This window comes from Ascidiella aspersa, chromosome 3 (assembly GCF_963924565.1).
Source record: "Ascidiella aspersa chromosome 3, kaAscAspe10.2, whole genome shotgun sequence".
Lineage (NCBI taxonomy): Eukaryota > Metazoa > Chordata > Ascidiacea > Phlebobranchia > Ascidiidae > Ascidiella > Ascidiella aspersa.
This window is the reverse complement of record NC_139449.1, coordinates 1249867-1272932: the sequence shown is the minus strand read 5'-3', so window position 1 is coordinate 1272932 and position 23066 is coordinate 1249867. Positions and strand designations below refer to the sequence as shown.

The 23066-nt window shown below is 34.5% G+C and overlaps 1 protein-coding gene across 1 annotated transcript in view; it reads right to left on the bottom strand.

Moving 5' to 3' along the window:
• The window catches only part of LOC146158008 (uncharacterized), a 111150-nt gene that overhangs the window by 16935 nt on the left and 71149 nt on the right, over window positions 1–23066 (bottom strand). The window contains exons 90-122 of the mRNA XM_083383636.1: window positions 22499–22684; window positions 22088–22213; window positions 21512–21694; window positions 20793–20915; window positions 20233–20415; window positions 19382–19504; window positions 18516–18695; window positions 17911–18033; window positions 17124–17303; window positions 16492–16608; window positions 15612–15794; window positions 15187–15312; window positions 14286–14471; window positions 13563–13682; window positions 12908–13090; window positions 12288–12404; window positions 11586–11768; window positions 11008–11133; window positions 10342–10518; window positions 9707–9829; window positions 8919–9101; window positions 8380–8505; window positions 7663–7845; window positions 7103–7222; window positions 6764–6943; window positions 6150–6272; window positions 5422–5601; window positions 3856–3978; window positions 3270–3452; window positions 2614–2739; window positions 2094–2279; window positions 993–1115; window positions 410–592 (exon numbers count right to left, since the gene is read on the bottom strand). Coding sequence (XP_083239762.1) covers window positions 410–592; window positions 993–1115; window positions 2094–2279; window positions 2614–2739; window positions 3270–3452; window positions 3856–3978; window positions 5422–5601; window positions 6150–6272; window positions 6764–6943; window positions 7103–7222; window positions 7663–7845; window positions 8380–8505; window positions 8919–9101; window positions 9707–9829; window positions 10342–10518; window positions 11008–11133; window positions 11586–11768; window positions 12288–12404; window positions 12908–13090; window positions 13563–13682; window positions 14286–14471; window positions 15187–15312; window positions 15612–15794; window positions 16492–16608; window positions 17124–17303; window positions 17911–18033; window positions 18516–18695; window positions 19382–19504; window positions 20233–20415; window positions 20793–20915; window positions 21512–21694; window positions 22088–22213; window positions 22499–22684 — 5067 coding nt within the window. The remainder of the gene's footprint in view (window positions 1–409; window positions 593–992; window positions 1116–2093; window positions 2280–2613; window positions 2740–3269; window positions 3453–3855; window positions 3979–5421; window positions 5602–6149; window positions 6273–6763; window positions 6944–7102; window positions 7223–7662; window positions 7846–8379; window positions 8506–8918; window positions 9102–9706; window positions 9830–10341; window positions 10519–11007; window positions 11134–11585; window positions 11769–12287; window positions 12405–12907; window positions 13091–13562; window positions 13683–14285; window positions 14472–15186; window positions 15313–15611; window positions 15795–16491; window positions 16609–17123; window positions 17304–17910; window positions 18034–18515; window positions 18696–19381; window positions 19505–20232; window positions 20416–20792; window positions 20916–21511; window positions 21695–22087; window positions 22214–22498; window positions 22685–23066) is intronic.

Sequence of the window (23066 nt, the reverse complement as noted above, 5' to 3'; positions counted from 1 at the left end):
CCCTTTTATATAATGGTAATGTAACATGCACACACAAATATGTACAACTGTGATCTAGTGTAGCTATAACTGTTAAATAGTTTAGCCATGATACTTACACTTACACTTATTACCAAATCAATCTTGACATTTTAAAATTATACTAATTTAATTAAAATTATCAAATATCGAATATAATGCGAATTCCAACACAAACCATAATTTTTATTTAATACTCTTTACGTTATGCCTGAAAACCCTTCAATAACTTGAATTGGATACGTATAGATGCACCCAATCTTGAATTTTCATATTTAAAACTAAATTGAGAAAAAAATTAGAAAAATGATTCAAAAAAAAATTCAATATTTTTAAAAGCCTTTTAGGTTGTACACACTGTTTTTTTCAAAGTATCACTTATTTGTTTTACCTGAGCAGATTACATCGGGGTTAGACCAGCGTCCAGTGTCCTGGCATCTTGACACTGGATCTCCGACAACCTGGAACCCTTTGTGGCAAGAGTAGGTGACCTCGGCCCCCGCAAACCACTGAGCGAACCCCTGGGGTGTGTAACTACCCCTGTTAGGGGTGTTCGGGGTTCCACAGGTTACCCCTGGAAAACAAAAGTCGAAATTTATAATAAGCTTTACTAGTTGTTGAACCAAATTAAGGCGAAAATGTATTTTTATGAGCTTGGGTAAAAACTTTATTCCCGTGTAAAATGTAGCGAAATTTACAGAAGTTTCAAAAATAGTTTAATATGAATTCACTAACTTAACGTTAAAAAATGTATTTCTTCAAGGTTTTGTTTGGGCTTTGGGTAAAAATAAGTTTTAATGGTTGTTAAATTTTGATTTTACTAACTAAAAAACAATAAAAAATAAACTTTGAAAGTTAAAGTCAAATATTTTGACCCAGGATATGCATATGGCGAAAATAGCGTTAAAGTAGTTCGGGTAAAAATACAAACTTTATGCGTGTCAACATTATCTTTTTTAATCTTTTTTACTTACTTTGACAATGTTTTCCGTCTCCTTCATATCCCTCCTCACAATGGCAAGAATATCCACCGTTTGAATTGATGCAGAAAGCAAGAGAATGACATTTGCTTCTTCCCTCGGTACATTCGTTGATGTCTGGCAGCACAAGTCATTTAAACAATTGTTGCTACAAAACCACCAGATTTTTGAGTTTTTTTTTTCGTCTCAAGAAATAAACTATAATAGTTTGTCTGGTGAATTGGAAGACTAAGAGACTGATGATGCAGTTATATGGTCAAATGTACTTTTATATTTTATAAAATGATTGACAGTGATTATATATTTTTGTTCATTCAAAAGAATGAATAAATTTTAAATGTAGGTAGTTTACGTCAAATATACTACTAAACGTTAAATAAAATTGTATGTGTTTTGTGCTGTTTATAGGAGTTAAGCTAAACTTTGTTCCGGCAAAAATATAAATTAAACTATTGTTTAACCAGCCTCAAAACCGATCGTTATTTTACTATTTTCTCTACTTTCTTTCTTTGACAAAAAAATGATTTAATCATATTGAAGCTTGTAAAAATAAATCTAAGTCAAAACATTGACACTTTGATTTTAGTTTGCTAAATTTTCTCAAGATATGAGGAAAATATCTTGTTTCTAACAAGTACACAGAAGGGGATCCATGAGGTTGCTTGCACTAACAGAAACTAATAAGCATTGGCGTATGGTTGTTTCTCGACTCGCTTCCCTTTGAGCCTGTGTAGTGTAGCTCTATCGGTAAAGCGACGGTTCCGGTATGCCCGGAGGTCGTGAGTTCGAACCTCACTGCAGGCTAGTTGTTTTTCTAGTCTGTTCTGCTTGCATCATAGATAAACAGATTCGGTGAGTCTGCGATGGCTTTCGGTGTACTAATTATACGTAAGCCGTAGTCGTTGGTCAAAAAGCAGCTTCGAAGGGCTAGATCCCAGTTATTAACACACATACGTGTGCATGTTTCATTGTTTCTAACAAGTTATATTAAAAAAATGTTAAAATAATTGACGTTCAAAGATCCTTTAAAATCCTCTTTAATTTGCCAACCTTTCGGGATGAATAAAACAACCTGCCTAAATACGTTAGCCTTACCGTCACATGCTGGAGCGGCAGGTGGCACCCAGGTTCCGTCCGACTGGCAAGTGGCAGTTGGCAGTCCCTTAACGCGGTAGCCAGTGGCACATGAGTAGGTGACAATGGCGTTTGCTCCGTATCGTTTATCACTGTAAGGCTGGTAGCTGCCACCGTTCGGAGTTGGAGGTTTGGGACAAGCAAGCTCTGCAAGGTAAAAGCAAGTTGTTTGTACGGTTTTATGTTAAATTCCTGTACATTTGAGCATAATGGCTGTAGATTGTAGTTAGACGTAGAAAGTAGCAAGAATTTTAAACGTTTCAAATAAATCTTAAAATAATTGCTGGATGTTGTGGTCGCACGTAGAATGAATAGTTGTTATGAGGGTTTTAAAGGTGTTTTAAGGCACTAATAGAAAAATAACAAGATTGATATAAGTTTCATAATAAAAACGTTAAACGAACAAGGATTGCTAAACTTTCAGTAATTCGACACCATGAAGATATTCACAAACGTTTGCAAACAGTTGTTGTCCACTTACTCTCGCAATAACGTCCATTGCCGGTGTAGGTTTCCAAGCAAGTACAGATGTAACTTCCAATCGTGTTCTGGCAACTTGCGAACTCACTGCATTGGTTGTCTCCAGGATTGGCACATTCGTCAATATCTGGGTACAAAAGGGGTAACGCAGCATTAATTATGAAGAAAAAACTTGAACGAGCTGGTTATTAGACCAAATTATAGTTCTAAACTACTTATTTACCAATACAAAGTGAAGTAAAAAACTTTAACGAGTATACTTGTCCTCTTCAGTATTGTAATGACAACTTAAGTCACTGTTTTCAAATGACATAACTTGAATTAAGTCATTTGGGTAGAATGACTTGAGTTGAAAGAAGTCTTTTATTGAAGTAGTTTTGTTATAAAATTGAGCTATTTAACCAAATTTTTGCACATAAAACACTTTTCCTGCTGAATGTTGCGTTTTTCTTATTGCTTAGTTGAGTTATTGCTCATAGTCGTACGAGTTTAAAATTTCCAAAAGTTCAACGTTTCATATTTATGACAAGGACTTAACTTGACCTTGGACTTCAGTTATTTTACAAAGACTTGACTTGGACTTAAGTTATTTTACAAATAACTTGACTGGGACTTAAGTCATTTTATAAATGACTTGTTTACAACACAGGTCCTCACCGTCACACTTGGTGTCACTCTCCTCCCATTGTTCGTCATCTTGGCAAACAATGGCCCGCGCGCCGCTCAGCGCGAAACCGGACAAGCAGTGGTATGTGACGTCACTGCCCACCGTCCATAGTGAGGGGGTGTTGGGGGTGAAGAAGCCGCTAGGTACACGTGGTGGCGCACCACACAACACGGCTGAATAGGAAAAATAAATTTGGTTTATTGATTTATTTTATTAAATTTTAAGGATCAATTAAATTTCAAAAAAACACTTAAAATTATCAAAGAATATATTTATTGCCTGAAATTAAAATTTGAGTTCGAGAAACAAAGTTCACAGTTTGAATATCAACTTCTTATAGTTAGAATAATAAATTTCGTTTGCAAATAAAATTAATCTTATTCTATATATTTTTTAAATAATACTTCACCTAGGTTGTTTCGTTTGTTTTTTTACATTAACCGTGTTTTTTCAAAATTTTAAAGCGAAAACGTTTACTCCAGTATAAAAGTTGCAGTTGTAGCGATAAAACATTTTAAAATACTTTTTTTTACGCACTTTAAACAGAAATGGCGCTCAATTTATACTAGTACTTACTGGTACAAGATTGACCGTCTCCACTGTACCCGTGCTTGCATTCGCACACGAAAGATCCGATTCTGTTGAAGCAGTTCGCGTGTCTGTGGCAGTTATGTGTTCCAACTGAGCACTCGTTGATATCTACATGAAAATAAAACTTTAAATGTCATTTCTGCATATTATTTTACACTTAGGGCTGGGAAATAAGCATACTTGGTTTCAACACGAAATATCTAGCAAAACTGCATTGTATTCTAAAGTATTTGTAAGTAAGAATGTAGTACACGTATAGAAAACTAACGTTTCTACTTTATAAATACAAATTATGACGGAGCAGCGCAGTTTTCCATAAAGTACTAAAATATGTGATGTCTGTGTACATTTTTTATTAAGTTAATGACAATCAGGTGGCAGTCTTATAGCATAACCTATTGCATTGTACCGTAACGGTATATATATTTAACTCTTGGCACGTTACAGCAGATGGTATAATTTTTTCATATCACGTTTTGCTGAATCGCAATAGTACTAACTAGCGTTTGAGTATTATGGTTCCTTATGTGATCTTAAGCACAAATACTCTATCGTGTCTTATATTTTTTTGTAGTAATTAGTATCATGTTGTACAATTTATTTCATATTGTTGCAGAGCAAGAGAAGTGTACACGCTACATTGTTGTTACGTGCTTAATTAGCACTACAAAATTATCACCGGTTGCTAATTACGCCGACTGTAAATTCTAACATTCATTATTAATTTTGCGCCTTTGTTCTTAAATGTAGGGCTAGGAATTAGGTTTTCGCATTTCGAGACATGTATAATTGTATATTAACGTAATATTCTTGTGCGCTGTGGTGTTCGCCGTTAATTGAACTTTAGACATGTTTTTTCCTGTCTCCAAACATTTCTGCAAATCTCACAATCATTTATCGCTTTTTATTCATTTTATATATACGAGCGGCTCACCGCCTACAGCGGAGAGAGACGTCTGGGTGTAGCCTTGTGGAATTAGCGAGTAAAACTTTAAGTTTCATTTTGCTCTGTCTGTCGCCTTTGTAAGTAATTGTGCGTGTCTAAGTGTCATTATTGTTTGTGGTGTGGTAATATTCTACTCTTGCAACCAATACATCTGTACATTGGGTTTTCTTGTTGTGGTCTTTAATATAAGTTTTCTTTGGTAGGTTATTTATTGCCCGAAAATAAGAACTCACAGCGACTTTACAGGAGGCCTAGGTAATTTTTTAGAAAAAAAGTCGTAACAATTGTATCGCAACGCATCGTAAAATATAAAAAGTATCGCAAGGCAGCACAAATATCGCATCATATCTTATAATCTTGTAAGGCGTATCGCATCGTATCGTATAATATCAACTCGTATCGTATAATATCATATCATCTTATATCGTATAATATCAACTCGTATCATATCGTATCATATCATCTTATATCGTATAATGTAGAAAAATATAGTATCATATCTTTTTATATGTTAGCATATCGTATCGTATCGTAGCGTGTTGTGTCGTGTCGTGTTGTGTTGTGTTGTTTCGTATCGTATCGTATCGTATCGTAATGCCACTTACCAGAGCATGAAGGTTCCTGGTGCGACCAAGTCCCATCACTTCTACAAGTCAGCTTATTGCTTCCAGAAACTTCGAACCCGCTCGAACACGTGTATATGACGTCATCAAGGGGCAAGTACTCGGTCTTGAGGGGGGTGTAGTCTCCCCTGGAGTCGACATCAGGGGGTTGGCAGATCGAACCTGGAGCGAGGCGGAATGTTTTGTTAGCTTTTTATAACGTTTCTAAGTTGGATAAAAAATGGCAACTATTTCATGTTTTTCGCCATTAGTTTATATTTACTACAACAATATATTACACTTTGTAAAATCAAGTAGCAGCTATGCTGCGTTTATTTGGCCTTTGTTTTGGTTAATTCGTCAAAAAAAATAAGCTATTGACATAAAACCTGAAAACCAATCAGAATATATGAAATTTTATATCAAATAGTTTCTGCAAAAGCCTTAAAATCGTGAGATTTCTTTAAAAAAAAGTGTCCGTAACGATTTTGTTTAAAACGCAAACTGCAAACCTTATTTTGAACATTTAAACGAAAATGACCAGTTATAACATACAGTTCATTACATAACAAACCTATTTGAACTAAAGAGACAACAGTATCAGTAGCGTTAATATTGAAACACGCTATCGCTTTAACAAGTACTTAACCGATTTTTCTTAATTTTAAGCAAATATCAATGCACTAAAGACTTCTTAGAAATGCTTTAAGAAGCAAGAGAATGTAGCTTACGTCTGCAGTATTTGTCGACCTCTTGGTATCCCTGGTTGCAAACACATGTGAACGATCCTTGGTGGTTGGAGCATTTAGCGTTGGGATCACATGGGGAGGTGGGGCGTTCACACTCGTTTATATCTGACGTAAATAAACATTGTTAAAAAAGTGAAAGAGGGTTTGATCAAACATGATGTAAGTACTATGGTCAAAAACGAAAAATTCAATGCCTTTCTTTTGGAAAGCTGGGTCGACTTTTATTGTTTTTTTAGATAATTAACTGTGCAGTCAGTTTTATTTAATATGATAACTAACTTTTTCATATCATGGGTAAAAATTGTTTTTGAAACAAGTTTTTATTAGAATCTCTATTTGTTTAAAACTGTTATAAAATGTATAGTTAATATCTGCGTAGAATGCGCTAAAATGCAAAAATGAGGACATTTAGGCATTTTCAGCGTTCTCTGAGGACCATTCATTTTTCTTTAAAAAAGAGGAAAAATCCTCCCAAAAGAGGACACGCAGTAGCCCTATTTTAATGTGAAGGCAATTCCACATTTTAAGAAAACAACGACCCCAAGGTAAAGTTAAACCGTTTCCTTAAAAATAAGGTTTGTTTTCTTGGAACTTACCCACGCAAGTTGGAGGCACTATCGACCACGACCCAGAGGTCAAACATCTGACATCCAACAAACTGGTGAGCTGGTAGCCCGGGTGGCAGTCGTAAGTGATGACGTCATCGAATACGTAGGCGGATTTCATAGGCTCGAAGGTTCCGTATGGAAGGCGTTGGAGTGCGGGGCAGTTGACCGCTGTTAACAAGCGAATGCATTATTACTGGGGGTGCAATTGAAGCCTGTGACCATCGCACATGCGCGGTTCGAACAATGGAAGGCTTTTTTCAAATAATTGATGTTAATTTATGCCTGGTAGCAACAGTTTATATATTGACCACAATCCAAGTCTCCTACCTTGGCATTCCTCGCCGACCTTCCTGTACCCAGTGTTACAATCACAAGCAAACGATCCAATCAAGTTACGACAACGGGAAAACTCCGGGCAAGTTGTTGGGTCGCTGCATTCGTTCACATCTGAAACAAATCAAAGGTTTTACAGAAACGAGATCTTCAAATAAAAGTTTCAATTAAAAGACCAAAGCCTTAATTTTATATAAAATCGACGTTTTGTTGTTCACAAACGTTTGGCAAAAGCTCATGTCTTTCATCATTGTAAAAAAAAGTGTATTATTTTTCAATTTACCGTATAATGTCATTTAGCGGCTCATCTTTAAAGAAAGATTGCATATTAAAAAAATAAATTTTCGCTACTAGTTTAGCTAGAGAATCTTTTAACATACTCGACAATGATTTACTCATAGACTTCCAAATCTCTACTGCTAAAACTATTAAACAAAAAAAAATAAGAAAAATGTATTTTTTCTGCAAAAAACAGCCAAAAATGATGCTTAAAAGGTTAACCGCGTACTCTGCAATGATATAATCGTAAAAACTTTCCCATCTCACAAACTCACCAACGCATGCGGGCGGGCTTGAAGTCCAAACTCTGTTCGACTGACATTCGCTCGTGTCTGATCCAATCATGCGGTAACCATGGTTACACGTGTAAGTGATGACGTCACCCACTGAGTAGGGCACGGCGTGGGACGACACCATGCGGCCGTTTTGTACGGAGACCGGGGCGCTGCATTTTGTTCCTGGAAATAAAAAGAAATTGGAGAAAACTCGAAAGCTGTTTTTAATTTTTTGGTTATATTGTTTTTTTAAAGCTTTTTTTAAGTTGTAAAACGAAGAAATCGTATTTTTGTAGTTCATTTTTTACATTTGAGGACTAAAAAATATTTTTTTACCATTTCTGTATTTTCCATAAACGCTTCGCTCGCTTAAAATTTTATAAATTTTATCAGAGAATTGTCTTAGTTTATATTTAATTTATATTTTTTTCTGCGTATAGACAAAATGCTTTTTAAATTTAGGTTCTAATATAAAACTGGCATATCTGTTTTATTTATTATTGCGAAGAAATGACATATTTTTAATTGTTTTTCAGTTTTGAAGGACTAAAAAAATCGTTTTTTAACATTTCTATATTTATCTGTTTTAGTAGAAACGTCTGATGAAGACTTGAGTATTTATTTTTAATTTGTCTGATACATACAACCAAAGAGTCAACCTATGGCCCAAACAAGTTAGATTATCAAATGTGAACTATACAGCACACTCCAACTTACTCTGGCAGGTGTATCCTGACCCGTAGTAGCCGCTCTTACAGGTGCAAGTGTAAGAACCTGGATTGTTTGCACAAATCGCGTCAGGAGAGCATCGGTTCGGGTAATGCAAAGCACACTCGTTCGTATCTGGAAAGAATTAACGTTTTTTAATGTTTTTGGAAAATAAAATAGTTGGGTGAACTTTTCTTCAAAAGATTGTTTTTTGATAAAATTAGGAAATTATTAGTAATGGTAGACGCAAAAGCGTTATTACATCTGTTTTTTTCAGAAGTCAAGTTTTCAAAAAATACTTAAATTAAAGCAACAACTTTGTTGAGAAGAAATGAGGTGTTGTGTGGAAATAAAAAAATCCTACAAATGCTTTCTGTAAAGAGGTAATTATTCGGGAAAGTGGTGAGTTATGAAATATAAATTTTCGGTTTGTTGAAACTATTGTGTAGCATTAAACGTCCTTACATGGGTTCAACGTAATATCTCTGATAAGAAAAACAATCAACTAAAAATCAGACCAGTTCAAATTAAAGTAATATTCAGCTTACCGACGCATCTTGGAGGGTTGTTGGACCACTCTCCCTGCTGTGTACAAATGCTCCTTGCGTTGCCTATACTTGTGAACCCAGGCGTACAAGCGTACACCACAGCATCGCCCGAATAGTAGTCGGTCTTCTCTCCAATGCTGATGCGAGCATTGCTGGGCACTTCTTGAGCTATACAACTGACTCCTACGAAGATTGTATGAATATGTTGGGTGATTAAGCTTACGGGACAAACAATTTTATATAAAAAAGGTTAGATTGTGTAGGAATTCAATCCAAAAAGACTAACTAAAGATATCAAATCTGTTTGGGAATTAAACAGCTTAAGTTGTATTTCTGACACCTAAAAAAGTTTGTGCGAATATGTTAAGGGTTGAGGTGAGCTTAACGGATCGGCGCTTCCCGGTAGCAAGTGGTAGTATCGGTACTTGTCCGATAATATCGGATCGGAGCCGATACCCGATACCAAGTGGTAGTATCGGTACTCGTCCGATACTAGGCTGGTATCGGATCAGCTACCAAATCTATTTGTTCTTTAAATCCAAACTAACTAGATTTCCTGGCCTGAAAGCAAATTTTGGCCTTATTGAATGATTACTTTGAAGCTTTAAAGTTGATTAATTTTTCTAATTTTATCACCTTTTTCAATTTAACCATTGCAATGACGTCATTAGTATCGGTTCAGATCACGATACTTTTACGCAAGATATCGGATATCGGTATCGGAATAAATGCCAAGCACCGGACATATCTATACTATGTAGTTAGCAAAAATATTTGGTGAGACTTACTCTCGCATCCAGTTGTAGTTGGTCTGTAGCCGAGGTTGCAAACGCAAGTGAAGCTTCCCTGGTTGTTCAAGCACACTGCGTTATCGTCACACGTATCCGTGCCTTCGCTGCATTCGTTTATATCTACACACAACAAGCAGGGTGTCAATAGGTGTGAAGTCAACCTTGGTTTGGCAAATTCTTATATGCCAGGTGGGTTTTTAGCCCCTTCATTTTTGTTTCATTCAGCACAGATACTTATACTTTTTCAATTGCTTTTTATTATTATATGAATAGTTCGCAGACATCTTTGCGTTTTAACTTTATTAAAGCCGAAAAAATAAAAACACAACGGCGGATGTTTATAATCGCCATTCTAACAGTTCTGACTCATTCAACTTTTGTTAGCTTGTTACAGAGTTGAACAAGTGGGTTTTTAAAAGTAGGATCTAATTGTAACAAAAGTTACAAAGTGGTAAATTTGGTCAAAAAACTAATAAACATCTCGAAACAAGGGGCAGAAATAATGATTCATCTATAAAATAAAATTTGTAAAAAATCTTGCAAAGTGTTACAAAAGCAAATTACATAAGAGTTCCAGAATGACTCTTGCCGTTTGTTTTTACATCCTATCAACAGCCAAGATATAACGTTACCTGTGCAGGTCGGTTCCACGCCTGACCAGGTTCCATCGGACTGGCAGGTCAAGGGGTTTTCCCCTGTTAGAGAATAACCACCGGCGCATTTAAAGGTCGCCTCACCGCCGATAAAACGTCCATCGCTCAGGTCGAAAGTTATTCGATGGCCGCTGAGAAGGTGTCGGCATTGTACGTCTAAGTTTCAAGGAGGAGGAAAAGTGTTAAACTTGTATCTACGATATTTTTTTTTGCTTTTTTTTACAACTAAAGACGGATAGGCAGCGTGAATTTCATTACCAACTAAACTATCTTGGTAGGATGGCACAAATTTAAACACATAATTTATGAAACAATTTCGAATTAAATAATTAAAAAACAAGTCAATACCTAAAATAAATAAATTGCATAGATTTTTGAAAGACGTAAAATTTAATCACTCAAACAAACATATCTGCCAAGGTCACCACATTGACAAAATTTTATATTTTTTTTAATTATGACATTTCTCAACAAATACTTTAAGCAAGATACATTCCATGAGTATTCAACAAATAAAAAACCCTTTAAAGATTTGTTTAAAGATCAGCATGTTTAAAACCCGTTTTTTTAAAAGGAAGGGCAATTTTATTGTCACCAAGTAATGCGTTCTTGATAAAAGTGCTTAAGAAACAATATTTTTCTGACCATTGCAGACTTTTCCGCCTCCAGTGAAGCCTGACGAGCACGTGCACGTGTAAGATCCCTCTGTGTTGTCACAATCAGCGTTTATGTCGCAAGGGGAGTCGAGGGGGTCCGAACATTCGTCATCATCTGAGTGAAAACAAAATGTGGTTATAGAGTTGTGATAAGGAGGTTTGTACAAACGGTTAGATGTGTTACATGCAATATATATATTGCCATTCCCTTCAAGAGTAAAGTAGGCATAACTTGAAATTAATTGATTTTTGGCCGTAAAAAAAAATAATAAATACGTTTCATTGTGAAGTACTCGCTTTAGGTTGCTTTAGCTGTTTTAGTCGAACTATTTGTGTTGCACAATTTGTAAATATAGTTTAAGATTAAGGAAAGGTGATTTATTACAGTCTATATAAATGTGTGTTTGAGGCAAAAAAATCTTCTTTGATATTGTAACAAGTACAATTTAACAAAATAAAATCCATTTAAAAATGAAAACTTAATATACTTAAAAAGCATATTCCACTCCTAAATATTTTCAGGATTTTTCAAACGTGTTATTTTCCAACCCTAATACGTAAACCCACCGATGCATGACGGTGGTTGTGGCAACCAGACTCCATCGTTTTGGCACGTGATATCGGGCGAACCAATCATAACGTAGCCTTGGTTGCAACTGTATTTTACGCGGGAACCCTTAGTGTAGCCACCTAGTGGTCGAGACACAATTCTTCCTTTGTTGATGTCGCCTGGATTCCCACAATCTATCACTGCAAGCAAGAATACGAAAGTTTATAAATGGTTAAAAATGATTTGAGCTATTTATAAGAATCGAATTTCTTTTAACAGAAAAAATCAGTTTCATTTGTTGTAAAGACTTTATTCAATGACTTGACGTCAATAACCTAACTTGACTAATGTTGTCAGCTAAATGACTTGACTTAAATAAATACTTGACAATTGACTTATAGTCCAATGAGTTATAATTATTCTTTTGTAGAAAAAATAAAGAAAAAAAAAAAAAATGCTTGTTGTTTGTAATGGGAGACATTGCTTGGAATTAAACGAATTTAACAACTTGTAGCATTTAAAGAATATTGTCTTTTATACCAATGGCTTGGACTAAGACTTTATTTATTATAATAATAATTACTTATTGAAAATAACTTGACGAGGATGTAAGTTATTTTACAAATGACATAATTTAAAGACTTGTTCACATCACTGTCATTATTAATTTTTATATTTTATATTTCTGACGGCAATGATGATTCTAGAAAACTACTTACGTTCGCAATTGAATCCATCTCCTGAATACTGATCCGGGCAGTTGCATTCAAAGCTCCCAACATTGTTACTGCAGAAGGCTTGAGAATGGCAAGGACTGCTCGAACATTCGTCAGTATCTGTGAAAATATTTGATTAAATAAACAAAGATCGTTTAAATTTTTAACCTGATTAGCTTACTGATAATTTCGCATGAATTAATTTGACGTGCTTTAGAAAAGTCATGACTGACTTATTCAAAGTCGAAAGTACAATTTAAGTGAAACTTTGACTCTTAGTTTAGTTTAACTTCAATCAACTAGTATACGGCAGTTGTATCTTACCGATAAAATGTTTCTTACCAGTACAAGCAATACATAATGTGATTTCAACACAACCAACACTTTCCGATACAAATTGCTAAATCATAAATTTATTATTCCAACACATAGCCATCATTCCGACACATTTATATAATACCAACTCAATCTATACTTACCAACACAATGATCGCATATCAAAGTCATCCTACCAACACATCTGTATGATTACCAACTCAACCAACACTTACCGATAAAAATGAGTGAAAGATATATAAAGTATACCAACACAAATCAGTTATTCCAACACAATCGTCACTTACCTATGCAAATTGGCCGCGAGTGATCCCATGACCTTGACCCCTGACAGGTCAAGGTTGCCTCACCAACCAGTGTAAACCCAGTGACGCATGAGAACTCGAGAACGCTTCCAACTCCAAAAGGAGATGAGCTGCTGGACTTGAATGATCCGTAGCGGGGTGAGACAAGGTCAGGGCAAGTCACCACTAAAACACAATGATTGCAAGTTGAACAGAATGAAAACAATTGCGTGCAATCTTTTATAAGTGATGCTTGGATTGCTGCTCAGTCACATTAAGATATACTTATGTTTAATGTGATACCGATACTCGATAGTTTGGTTTGAGCGGTATTTAATTTTACTATTAACTGTTAACCTTCTGTTTTTGATAAATTTGCCTTTAGAGGTAATTTCGCGTTTGAACGCAAATAAAAGCTGAAATTTTTAAACTAATGACCTAAAATTAATTCACTTGGAAATATATATAATAAACATGTATTTTATAATTTGGCTTACAAAGAATTTAAAATACTCTTGTATTGCAGTGCATAAAAATAGTAATGTTGAACAAAAATATTATACAGTGATTTGTTGCGTAAATTCTGTCTGCTGTTGGATTTACACAAATTATTTAAAATTAGAGCACTAATGACTTGTTTATCACTGCTTGTACTTACGCGAGCAGGTCTTTCCATTGCCGATGTAATGCTGGTTGCAATTGCACTGATAAGATCCTGGCAAGTCTTGGCAAGAAGCGTTCTCATCGCAAGGCTGGATAGTTGAGCATTCGTCGATATCTAGACAAAGTAATAATTGTGGTTTGTGTTCATTGAGCACTTGATTAGGTTCTACATTAAAGATCTAACCTGGATTGAATGTAAATCCGTGTACTAACATATTAGCTACTTTAAGTAACAAAACGAGCGACTTAAGGGAGATCTAAACTGTTTATGTAAGTGCAAAGTATCTCTAATATATATTTAATCAATTTAGGGAGAATTATCCACGATAATTTAGGGAGAACTATCCACGATAGAAACACTAGGAAAAACGTTTATAATTGCAATTGGTGGCTAACGCCATTCAGATATCGTCTATTTGACCAGTGATAAAAGCACATGTACCGTGGTACACAGGAATCCAGTTTTGTCATAGTTTTTGCTAATTCTTGGACTTGTATTTTCACAAAAAGTGTGAGTATTTATTTAACAAGCAGAGCTTAGGTTCTTAACAATTGATAATAAACGTATACGCAGAAAGTTAAAAGATACTTTGATTAACCACAGCGAACAGTTCGTTTCTATCTTCAAACAAACCAACATTCCGATAAAGGAGGTTAAAACTATACCCTACAAGTAATAAATAAATAAACATTTCTAAACAACTTATACTGCGCTTACTTGTGCAAGTTGGTTCGTCGTGAGACCAGAGTCCCGACTTTTCACACTCAATGGTGCTCTGTCCGTTGATCTGGTAACCTTGGTTGCATTTGAAGGTCACAGACTTGCCCTGGTCGTAGTGAGAATAAACAATGTTCCCGACCACGTGACCATTGGTTGGAATGTCGGGTTGGAGACAACGTTTCGCTGCAACAATACAAGCACAATGACGTAACAATTCGGTTTGTTGTTACAATGGAAGTAGAATACAATAACAGTTCGTTTTGCTGAAGCAATAAAGTAAATTGTCGTAACAATGCAATATTTTGATTTTCTGGAATCATGAAAGTAGAATAACGTCACAATACAATAAATAAATGCATCAATACAATCATGGGTGACTTGTTCATTATTTTAAGGTATTTTTTTAAATTTAAAACCGTGTGAAATTATTTTATTGACGGAAAAATAATGAAAACAGAATCTGCTTGTTTATGTAATTTTATTTGAGTCTCTCGCAAATTATGGTTCACAATTACTGGCTAAGCTTATGGTAGCAATACATATATGTCCAGAAGTGGGTTAGTAAATAGTGACAAAAAGTTCGCAATATCTCTAAATTAAAACAACATAACTCCGCTAGGAGTTTCTACATTCGCTCTATGAAAACTACATTTTGTAAGTATGTGTTTGATTTATTTAATTTAAATTTTAAATAAATAAATATTTTTATTATTTGATTGTACAGGTAAACTGCTGATGCCCTTGCTTTGTATGGCGAAATGCATGTTTATGTTAAAAGTTTTAGAACTAAATGACTGATTGTTGTTCGAAGCGGTGCGCTTCTCAAGCTATTTTAGCAGTAGGTAATCAGGTAGCCAAACAGTTAAATTATATTATTATTATCTGAAGGTTAACTTACGTCGACACGAGATTCCATTTCCTTCGTACCCTTGTGCGCATGCGCAGGTGTAGCTCCCCTGTGAATTTGTGCACGTGGCTTCAGTGTGGCAGGGATTCAGCGAAGAATCACTACATTCGTCGATGTCTGGAAGAAATTGGTTGTAAATGAGACAAAATCTAATTTTTTCTGAAAAGTCGCTAAAAAAATGATTTTATATATCTTATTTGTAAACATTTTCATTAAAATTTAGAATTTAAAATGCTGATTTTTGCTGCTAAGCTAATATATCGAGATTTAAATCCAAGGATAAGTAATTACTCATACAAGTTGTTGACATAAAACTACTAAGAATCTTACACCGTTTAACATGGCTCCTTTGGTGCAAAAAATGCTGAAACGATGAATTCTTAAGCACAATATGTCGATAAAGTCCAAATATTTACCTGTACAAGTTGGTGGCATATTTGACCAGTCACCAGTCTCCTGGCAAGAAACCAGTGAAGCTCCCATAAGAACGTAGTTGGTGTTGCACTTGAACGTGATGATGTTACCAAGAGTGTACACGTTTCTTTGTGTGGAAGTTATCAAGCCATTCGTTGGTGCGTTCAGTCTATTGCATTCGATTCCTAAAGTAGGACAATTGGTTTGTTGTTACCTCTGTGACGTAATTGATAGCAATAAAGGGCTTTGTTTGACTGTGAGAGTTTGAACCACAACACTATTTTGAAATTTGTTTCAAACGAATTGCAACGAAACCAATTCGCAAATATTATTATCAACTTTTTTGTGCGATTTTTTAAGTCATTTTTCGGACAATTGATTTGTGTTTGAACTGTTACGTCATCAATATCAAAAAGGTCGTTGTTTGGCGATAAAGTTGAAAACAATACTGACAAAGGTTGGAAAATTGTTAACAGTTTTTTTAACTATGTAGTGCTTGTTTTCATTGGCCGAACGATTTCATGTGAGAGGGAGAATAAACTGTAATGTGAAATCATGTGTTCAAGTTTAAATGTTGTAATACGATTATCACAAAAATATAACGGAAAAAAATCCATTTTAATCTGCATTTTTAAATCTAAACTAATCTTAATGAGACAATTTAAATGAATATTCACCTAACATAAAACAGGATTGTTAATCCAATTAAATTATATGCATTTTTGTTATAGAGCTATTTGGGTAAAATTAGTGAATTTTTTAACCTTCGCTATATACCCTGTGGAGATTCGCATGTTTATCTTCTATGGTTTTTACAACCATTAAATCGTACAAAGCCTTTACACGCTATATGATCATTGTGTTTTGTTGTGTTTTACTTACGTGTGCAAGTCACACCATCCCCAGTATATCCAGAGTTGCAAGTGCAAATAAAATCGCCTCTGCTGTTCGTACAACTTGCGTTATCGTCACAAGGACTGCCCTTGCATTCGTCAATATCTGGGGATTAAAAAAAACGGTTATGTTATGTTCATTTCCAAAGTGGCAAATACAAAGGTAACTCATGGTTTAAGATTTTTGAATGATAAAAACAGCATTTCGTTTTATTTTGTCACATTTACACCTTATCTAAATATTAATTTTTTTAGCATTAAAATTCTCCATTTTTACTTTTATCCCTATTTTTACATTTAAACTAATCTTTTTATTTTTTGTTAAATTTAAACGTTAACGTTTAAATTATTACGTTTTTAACCTTTTTTGTACTGTCTTATGTTTTAACTCTTGAGTTTAATTTTCAGTTTGCATAAAAAACTATTTTTGGGTTATTTTTCAGTTTAAACTTTATACTTTATTGAATGATTGTGTGACTTTTTGATGCTTGACTATGTTGAAATAAAGGTTTATTCGAAACGTTCAAAATGCTACTTACTTCTGTATGGGCTTTGATATTGTGATTACGTCTTTCTATATTAATTTTTAATTTTTATATTGATAACAATAGTTCAACTCACCGACACATGAAGGGGGAAGTTCCGCCCAAACTCCACCGCTCTGGCACTCGATGGTCGACGAACCAAACAACGTGTACCCTTCGTCACACGTGTACGTTACGTCATCACCTATGACGTAGCGGTCCTGCGAGCGCTCGACTCTGACGTGGTTGCGAAGGAATGGGATGGTGCACGTGGTTTCTGGAAGAACGCGTCGATGTGTTACGTCACAGAGGCTTGATTGTTTGTTCATTGTGGAAAACGCGATTAAATCAAAATTTTCGTTTTTGACGAATTAAATTTTCAGTCTTTCGCAGAAAATAAAGGTTTTGTTTTACGTCAAAAAAACTTTATTTTTATGTAGGTGGCTTGTTGCCTTTTTTATATGGAGTTCATTAATAAAACGAATTAGCATTGTGACACAATAAAGTAACTTTGGATTTTTATGTGAGAAGTTTATTTACAATATGAAATAATGTTGCGTGTATGCAGCTTTCAATGAATCGGGGAAAAAAAAGTAACTTTTTAAACTTTTGATAGAATAAAATCTCACAGCGAAGAACTCTAGTCCCTTATTATTTCAACAAATAACTTTCTTATAAGTTTCTAAACTTACAAACTGTAAAAAGCAACCTTTCCATAAAATGAAATACTATTACGATTTTAAGGTGAACAGTAACAAAATAAAATCTTAAGTCCACGAAAAGAGTCATAACAATAGATGTTTAATCAAGTATTTTAAGTGCAAAAATAACGTCATTACAAAATACCCGGTGTTTTTTAACAGCATTAGTAATAAAGTTCCCACCTGTGCATACGACCCCATTTCCCTCGTAGTTTTGTGAGCACGTGCAAATGAAGCTTCCAATCTTGTCTTCACAAATCGCGTTCACGTCACAATTGTCAAGCCCCTCCTGACATTCGTCCACGTCTGCGACAATAAGCCGTTGTTGTTATATGTGTGACGCCATAAAAGCGTTTTTTAAATAAAAACATGCGTTCACCAATGTAGCGTTTACATTGTTTAAAATTATTCTTATGAATTTCAAAATATTTCTGGTCAATTCACAGCTATTATTTATCCAATACATAATCGCGGTATAAATAAAGATTATATGACGTCACAAATAACTTGTTTAAACCATAAAAGACCCTCGTGTATTTTGGAAAAAAAGGAGTTTATAGAGTTTTTTTTTTAATATTGTTAGTGGCACATTTTTTCGATAAGGAAAAGTCTTACAATTTTTTAGGAGTTACTTTTAAACAACAAAAACAACGAATTAATCATAAGTTGATTTAAAAGTGCAAACTGCAATATCACACAGAAACAACTTTTAAACCCAATATTTTTACATAAAAATCAGATTCCCAATTTCGCAAAATTAACAAACAAGCAACTCCTAAGATTCATACTTTCGCAAATTGGTTCCAATCCGTCCCACTGGCCGTCATTCAAGCAAGTCACTTTGTCCGACCCGACGAGGTTGAATCCACTTCTACAGGTGAAGGAAGCCTCGCTACCGACCTTTATGCCGTCACTGAACACGACGCGACCATATTGTGGGTGGCTCAGGCGACCCAAGCAAACGGTGTCTGGAAAAAAAGAAAACTATTTTTTTTCGAATTTTTTTAAGAAAAATATTTACTGGCGAAAAGTGAGTTAAAGTATGAATATATTAACATTTAGGTATAATTGCATAGAAAATATTTTACAAACGGCCCAAGCTCACAAAGTCTGGGTTCAGGCGACTTAAGCCAACACTGTCTGAAAAAGTAACGGATTTCGAAAATATCTAGAATAAGAAAAGTTTTTTATGAAAAAGTTTCGCTAAGACCCAAACAGACCCAAACAGGCCAAAAAATATATTTCAAAAATATTTTTGGTGAATATTATTAAAAAGAAAAGAAGAAAATATTTTTAAGCCAAATAGTTAAACTATGAAGACATTAGCGTTTAGGCTTTAAACAAACTATTAAAAATTTTATAGCAAATGTTAAATGATTTAGGAGTTTTAAAAACGAGTTATAAATACCAAAACAAAGTTTGTGAATATCTTGACAAAAAATTGTTTCAGCAAATGTGCTAAATGTTTATTATGGGGGTTACAAGATATTTAGGCGTTTAAGAAAGGTGCAGTAACTATTTAGGCAACACGTTTACAAGATGAAACAAGGTTTAAGCACAAAACTAACGTAGTATCCTTAAAAATTTGTTAAAAACAAAGTTCTATTAATGAACTGTGTTGTTACAGTGGTAGTGTGTCACTACAATGTCTCACCATCGCAGAAGTAACCGTTCCCAGTGTATCCGGTTCTGCACCTACAGGTGAATCCCCCGTCTGTGTTGCTGCATTCTGCATTCTTGTCACAATTGTGGCTTCCATCCAAACATTCGTCGTCATCTGGATAAATATCCCGGTTAGTTGGGAGGCACAAAAAAAAATTGGAGCAGTTTGTAATAAATCAAGCAAACTGAAATTCTGGATTGGTGTAAGGTAATTTTGCACTTTGGTTGGCTGAACTCAGTTCGGATAAACAAGGAATTGCGATAGTTTGTACAACAAAAATAAATTAATGCAATCAGGCGGACAGACCTGTCTATTCAGGTCAAAGTAGGTGAGACGACTTGACTGAATAAGCTCGAACTAAACTATAAAGTTATTTAAACTTCAAAAAACAGAGGGGTAGGTCTAAAAACGAACAGAGGGTCCCAATTGAATCACAAAGATATTTTAAGTTTTCCAGCACGACAAGAGATGCGCAACTTTGAACGTTAAAAAATTAACCTTGTTTTATGCATTTGACTTGTCAATCTATACCTGAATACAAAAAAGTCTAATAAATGTGTAGAAAACTGTTAAGTACCTTTGCAGACAACTCGACATTAGAGGCCCCAACGAAACTACAAAGCTATTTCAAATTTTTAAAGATAAAAAATTTAAAAAGATCGTAGCACGACAGAAGAGGTCTCACTTTAAACGTTATATCGGGCTTTGATATTCTTACTACGTCTTATTACAACCTCCAACTATCATGCTTCAACATTATGTTTGTAGCAGTTGATTTGATAATCCATACCTATATACAATAATGTATAAAACTACAAATTGTTCAGAATATTGTTAATTACCTCTACAAGTTGGAAGTTCCGACGACCACGTGGCGTTGGCCTGACACGTGATCAGGTCTTGGCCAATCAGCGTGTAGCCATTCTTGCACTTGTATTGGACGCGCGAATCCTTGACGTAATCTCCGATCGGACGGAGGATGACGTAACCATTAGTGACGTCACCAGGGTTGCCGCAGTCGATGACTAAACAGAAAATGTAAATTTAATTTTTTAGTGAATCATTTATTTTAACAGATTATGTTGCTTTTTCTAAATCATAAACCTACAAATATATAAAAGTGCGAGTTTCTTTATATTTTTACTATAAATCGCAGTTTTAAATAAAAGTTCAACCAGCTATCAATCTATAAGCGGTATGGGAAGCCAACTACTATATATATAGAGATATTTTTTTTAATTTTCATATTTAAAAATTTAAACTTGAAAGATAATTAAAATTGTTTTCGGCTTCATTTAAATTCATCCTAAATTTAAAATTAGAAAAAAATGAAAATATCCAATATTTAGTCAACTTTTTCAAGTTCCAAATTATTTTCAATATAATTATTCCAAAAACTCACGTTCGCAATTCACTCCATCGCCCGAATATCGCTCGAAGCATGTACAGGTGAAACTTCCCAAGGTATTCTGGCAGAAGGCGTTCCTGGAGCACGGGGAACCCCCTTCGGCGCACTCGTTGATGTCTACAAGCACAGTGACGTCACAATAAAACAAACGATTCGAGAAAAGCGATTTTTTCTGTCTTGGGTTAAAAAGTTGATTAAAGGTTTATAAAATATTTAGATAAATTGTGGGTATAGAATATTAGAAAGCAACAATGTCGACAAAATAAAATCAACAATTACAACAAACAGTTGTTTGGATTGAAATCTGTTACGGAAAATGTTTTCTCGGAATTTCAGGAGCCACTTACATTATTAGGTAAAGCTCAACATACTCCACAACAACAGGCTAAATATATTGAAGATGACATGAATAAGTCTTTTTGTCAATTTACCGTTTAGTTTAGAGAAGTTACAGATCTAAATTCCACAAATGATTTTATAGACGTATTTTCGAGAACAAAAAACATGAATAAAAAACTTTAGGTTGAAATTAATCAGTAAAATATAGAACAATCTTATTTAAAAAAAATAATATAAAATACGCAAAACACGCACCCAAAAAACAGTCGTCTATAGAGAAGATAAAATTAGGGAAAAACAATGTGTTTACCTTAGGTTAATTATCGCCACCAAGGGGCGGTATTTACCAGAATATATTACAAAAGGGTGCTTACCCCTGCAGACTGGTGGGTTCGAGTCCCAGAGGCTGTTCTCCTTGCATCTGATCTGCGACGAGCCAAACAATCTGAAGCCTTCGTCACATTCGAAGTTGATGACGTCATTAAGGCCGTAGGGAGCCGATGCCGATGACGTCAGAGTTCCGTGAGAGATCTCGGTAATGACATCACATTCGATACCTGGGCGCACCGGATTAGGGGTTTATGTTTGAGATTTTTAAAATTACAACATTTTGAATAATTCGGTCTAATATTATTGGGATATGTTGAGAGAAATCCGCTAATGTGAAAAGTAAGATTTAAAAAGGTGTGAAGAAATAGTTTAAACCCAATTACACAATGTGCGTGTAACACTTGTTCAGCAAAATATATTTTTGAACCAAATCTAACCAAAACTTACTAAAAAATTAATAATACATATTAAGTAAAATATAATAATTTTTTTTTAAATTAATTAGAAATTGGAAAGTTTTGTTGATGAGAAGGTTACCGGCAACTCTAATATGTACAAAAAAATTTAAATACGAATATGCGAGAAAAAAACTTTAAAATTTCCCATTCGACCAAACTCACGTTGACAGATCTTGCCGAAGCTCCTGTATCCTTCTGCGCATGCGCAAGTGTACCCCCCAACAGTGTTGGTGCAAGAAGCGTTGGGGTCGCAAGGGGTAGAATCGGGGTTAGAGCATTCGTTGATATCTGGGTAAATAAAAATAAATAAAAATAACAGTAAATGCGTCTTTATAAGTTAGAGCATAAATTTATGTTGAGAACACTTATCCTAGTTTATAAAGCATAAAGTTCACAGGAAATTAAAAAAAAAAAAAATAGGGAAAAATTAAAATAAAATAAAACAAAGAAAAGTCAAGCTGGATCCTCAAAAATACTATTCAACAAAAACGTTTAAAATTAAAATTAAAAAACTTAGAAAATGTTTTGGTTTTAAAAGATTCAACATTTGTCAACAATCCAAGTTTTCCTCACCAACACAAGTTGGTTCGTCATCTGACCAAGTTTCATCTTCCAAGCAAGTAATCGTCCTCGAACCATCAATCTCGTAACCACGGTGACAGATAAACGTCACAATGCCGCCGACGTCATAAAGGTTGTATATGACGTTTCCATCGACTCGAGAGTTGGTTGGAATGTCGGGTCTAACACAACGACGTTCTGGGAACAACAATTAAAATTGTTTAACAAAAGTGAAACCAATATGGTTACAGTTTGGCCAATTTTAAACGCGATAAACAACTTTTCATTAATCCAATCCAACCAATTTTTAGAGTTTTTTCGTTTTTTTGACGCTCTCATCCAGTTTTGAAACATTTCGAAATATTTTGTAAATTTGTGATCCATTTTTTTAATGTAAACAGTTTTTGATTGCCACAATCCAATTTTTAAATCGTCAACACAATTTTGATGACCTTTATTCAATTGTTTACACGCAAAAATAATTTTTGAGATTAAATCTAATTTATTAAAAAGCCGAGAACAGTTTTAGTTTGTTTGTTTCATTTATCAAACTTGCCATATCAACTTTAAACATGTTTAT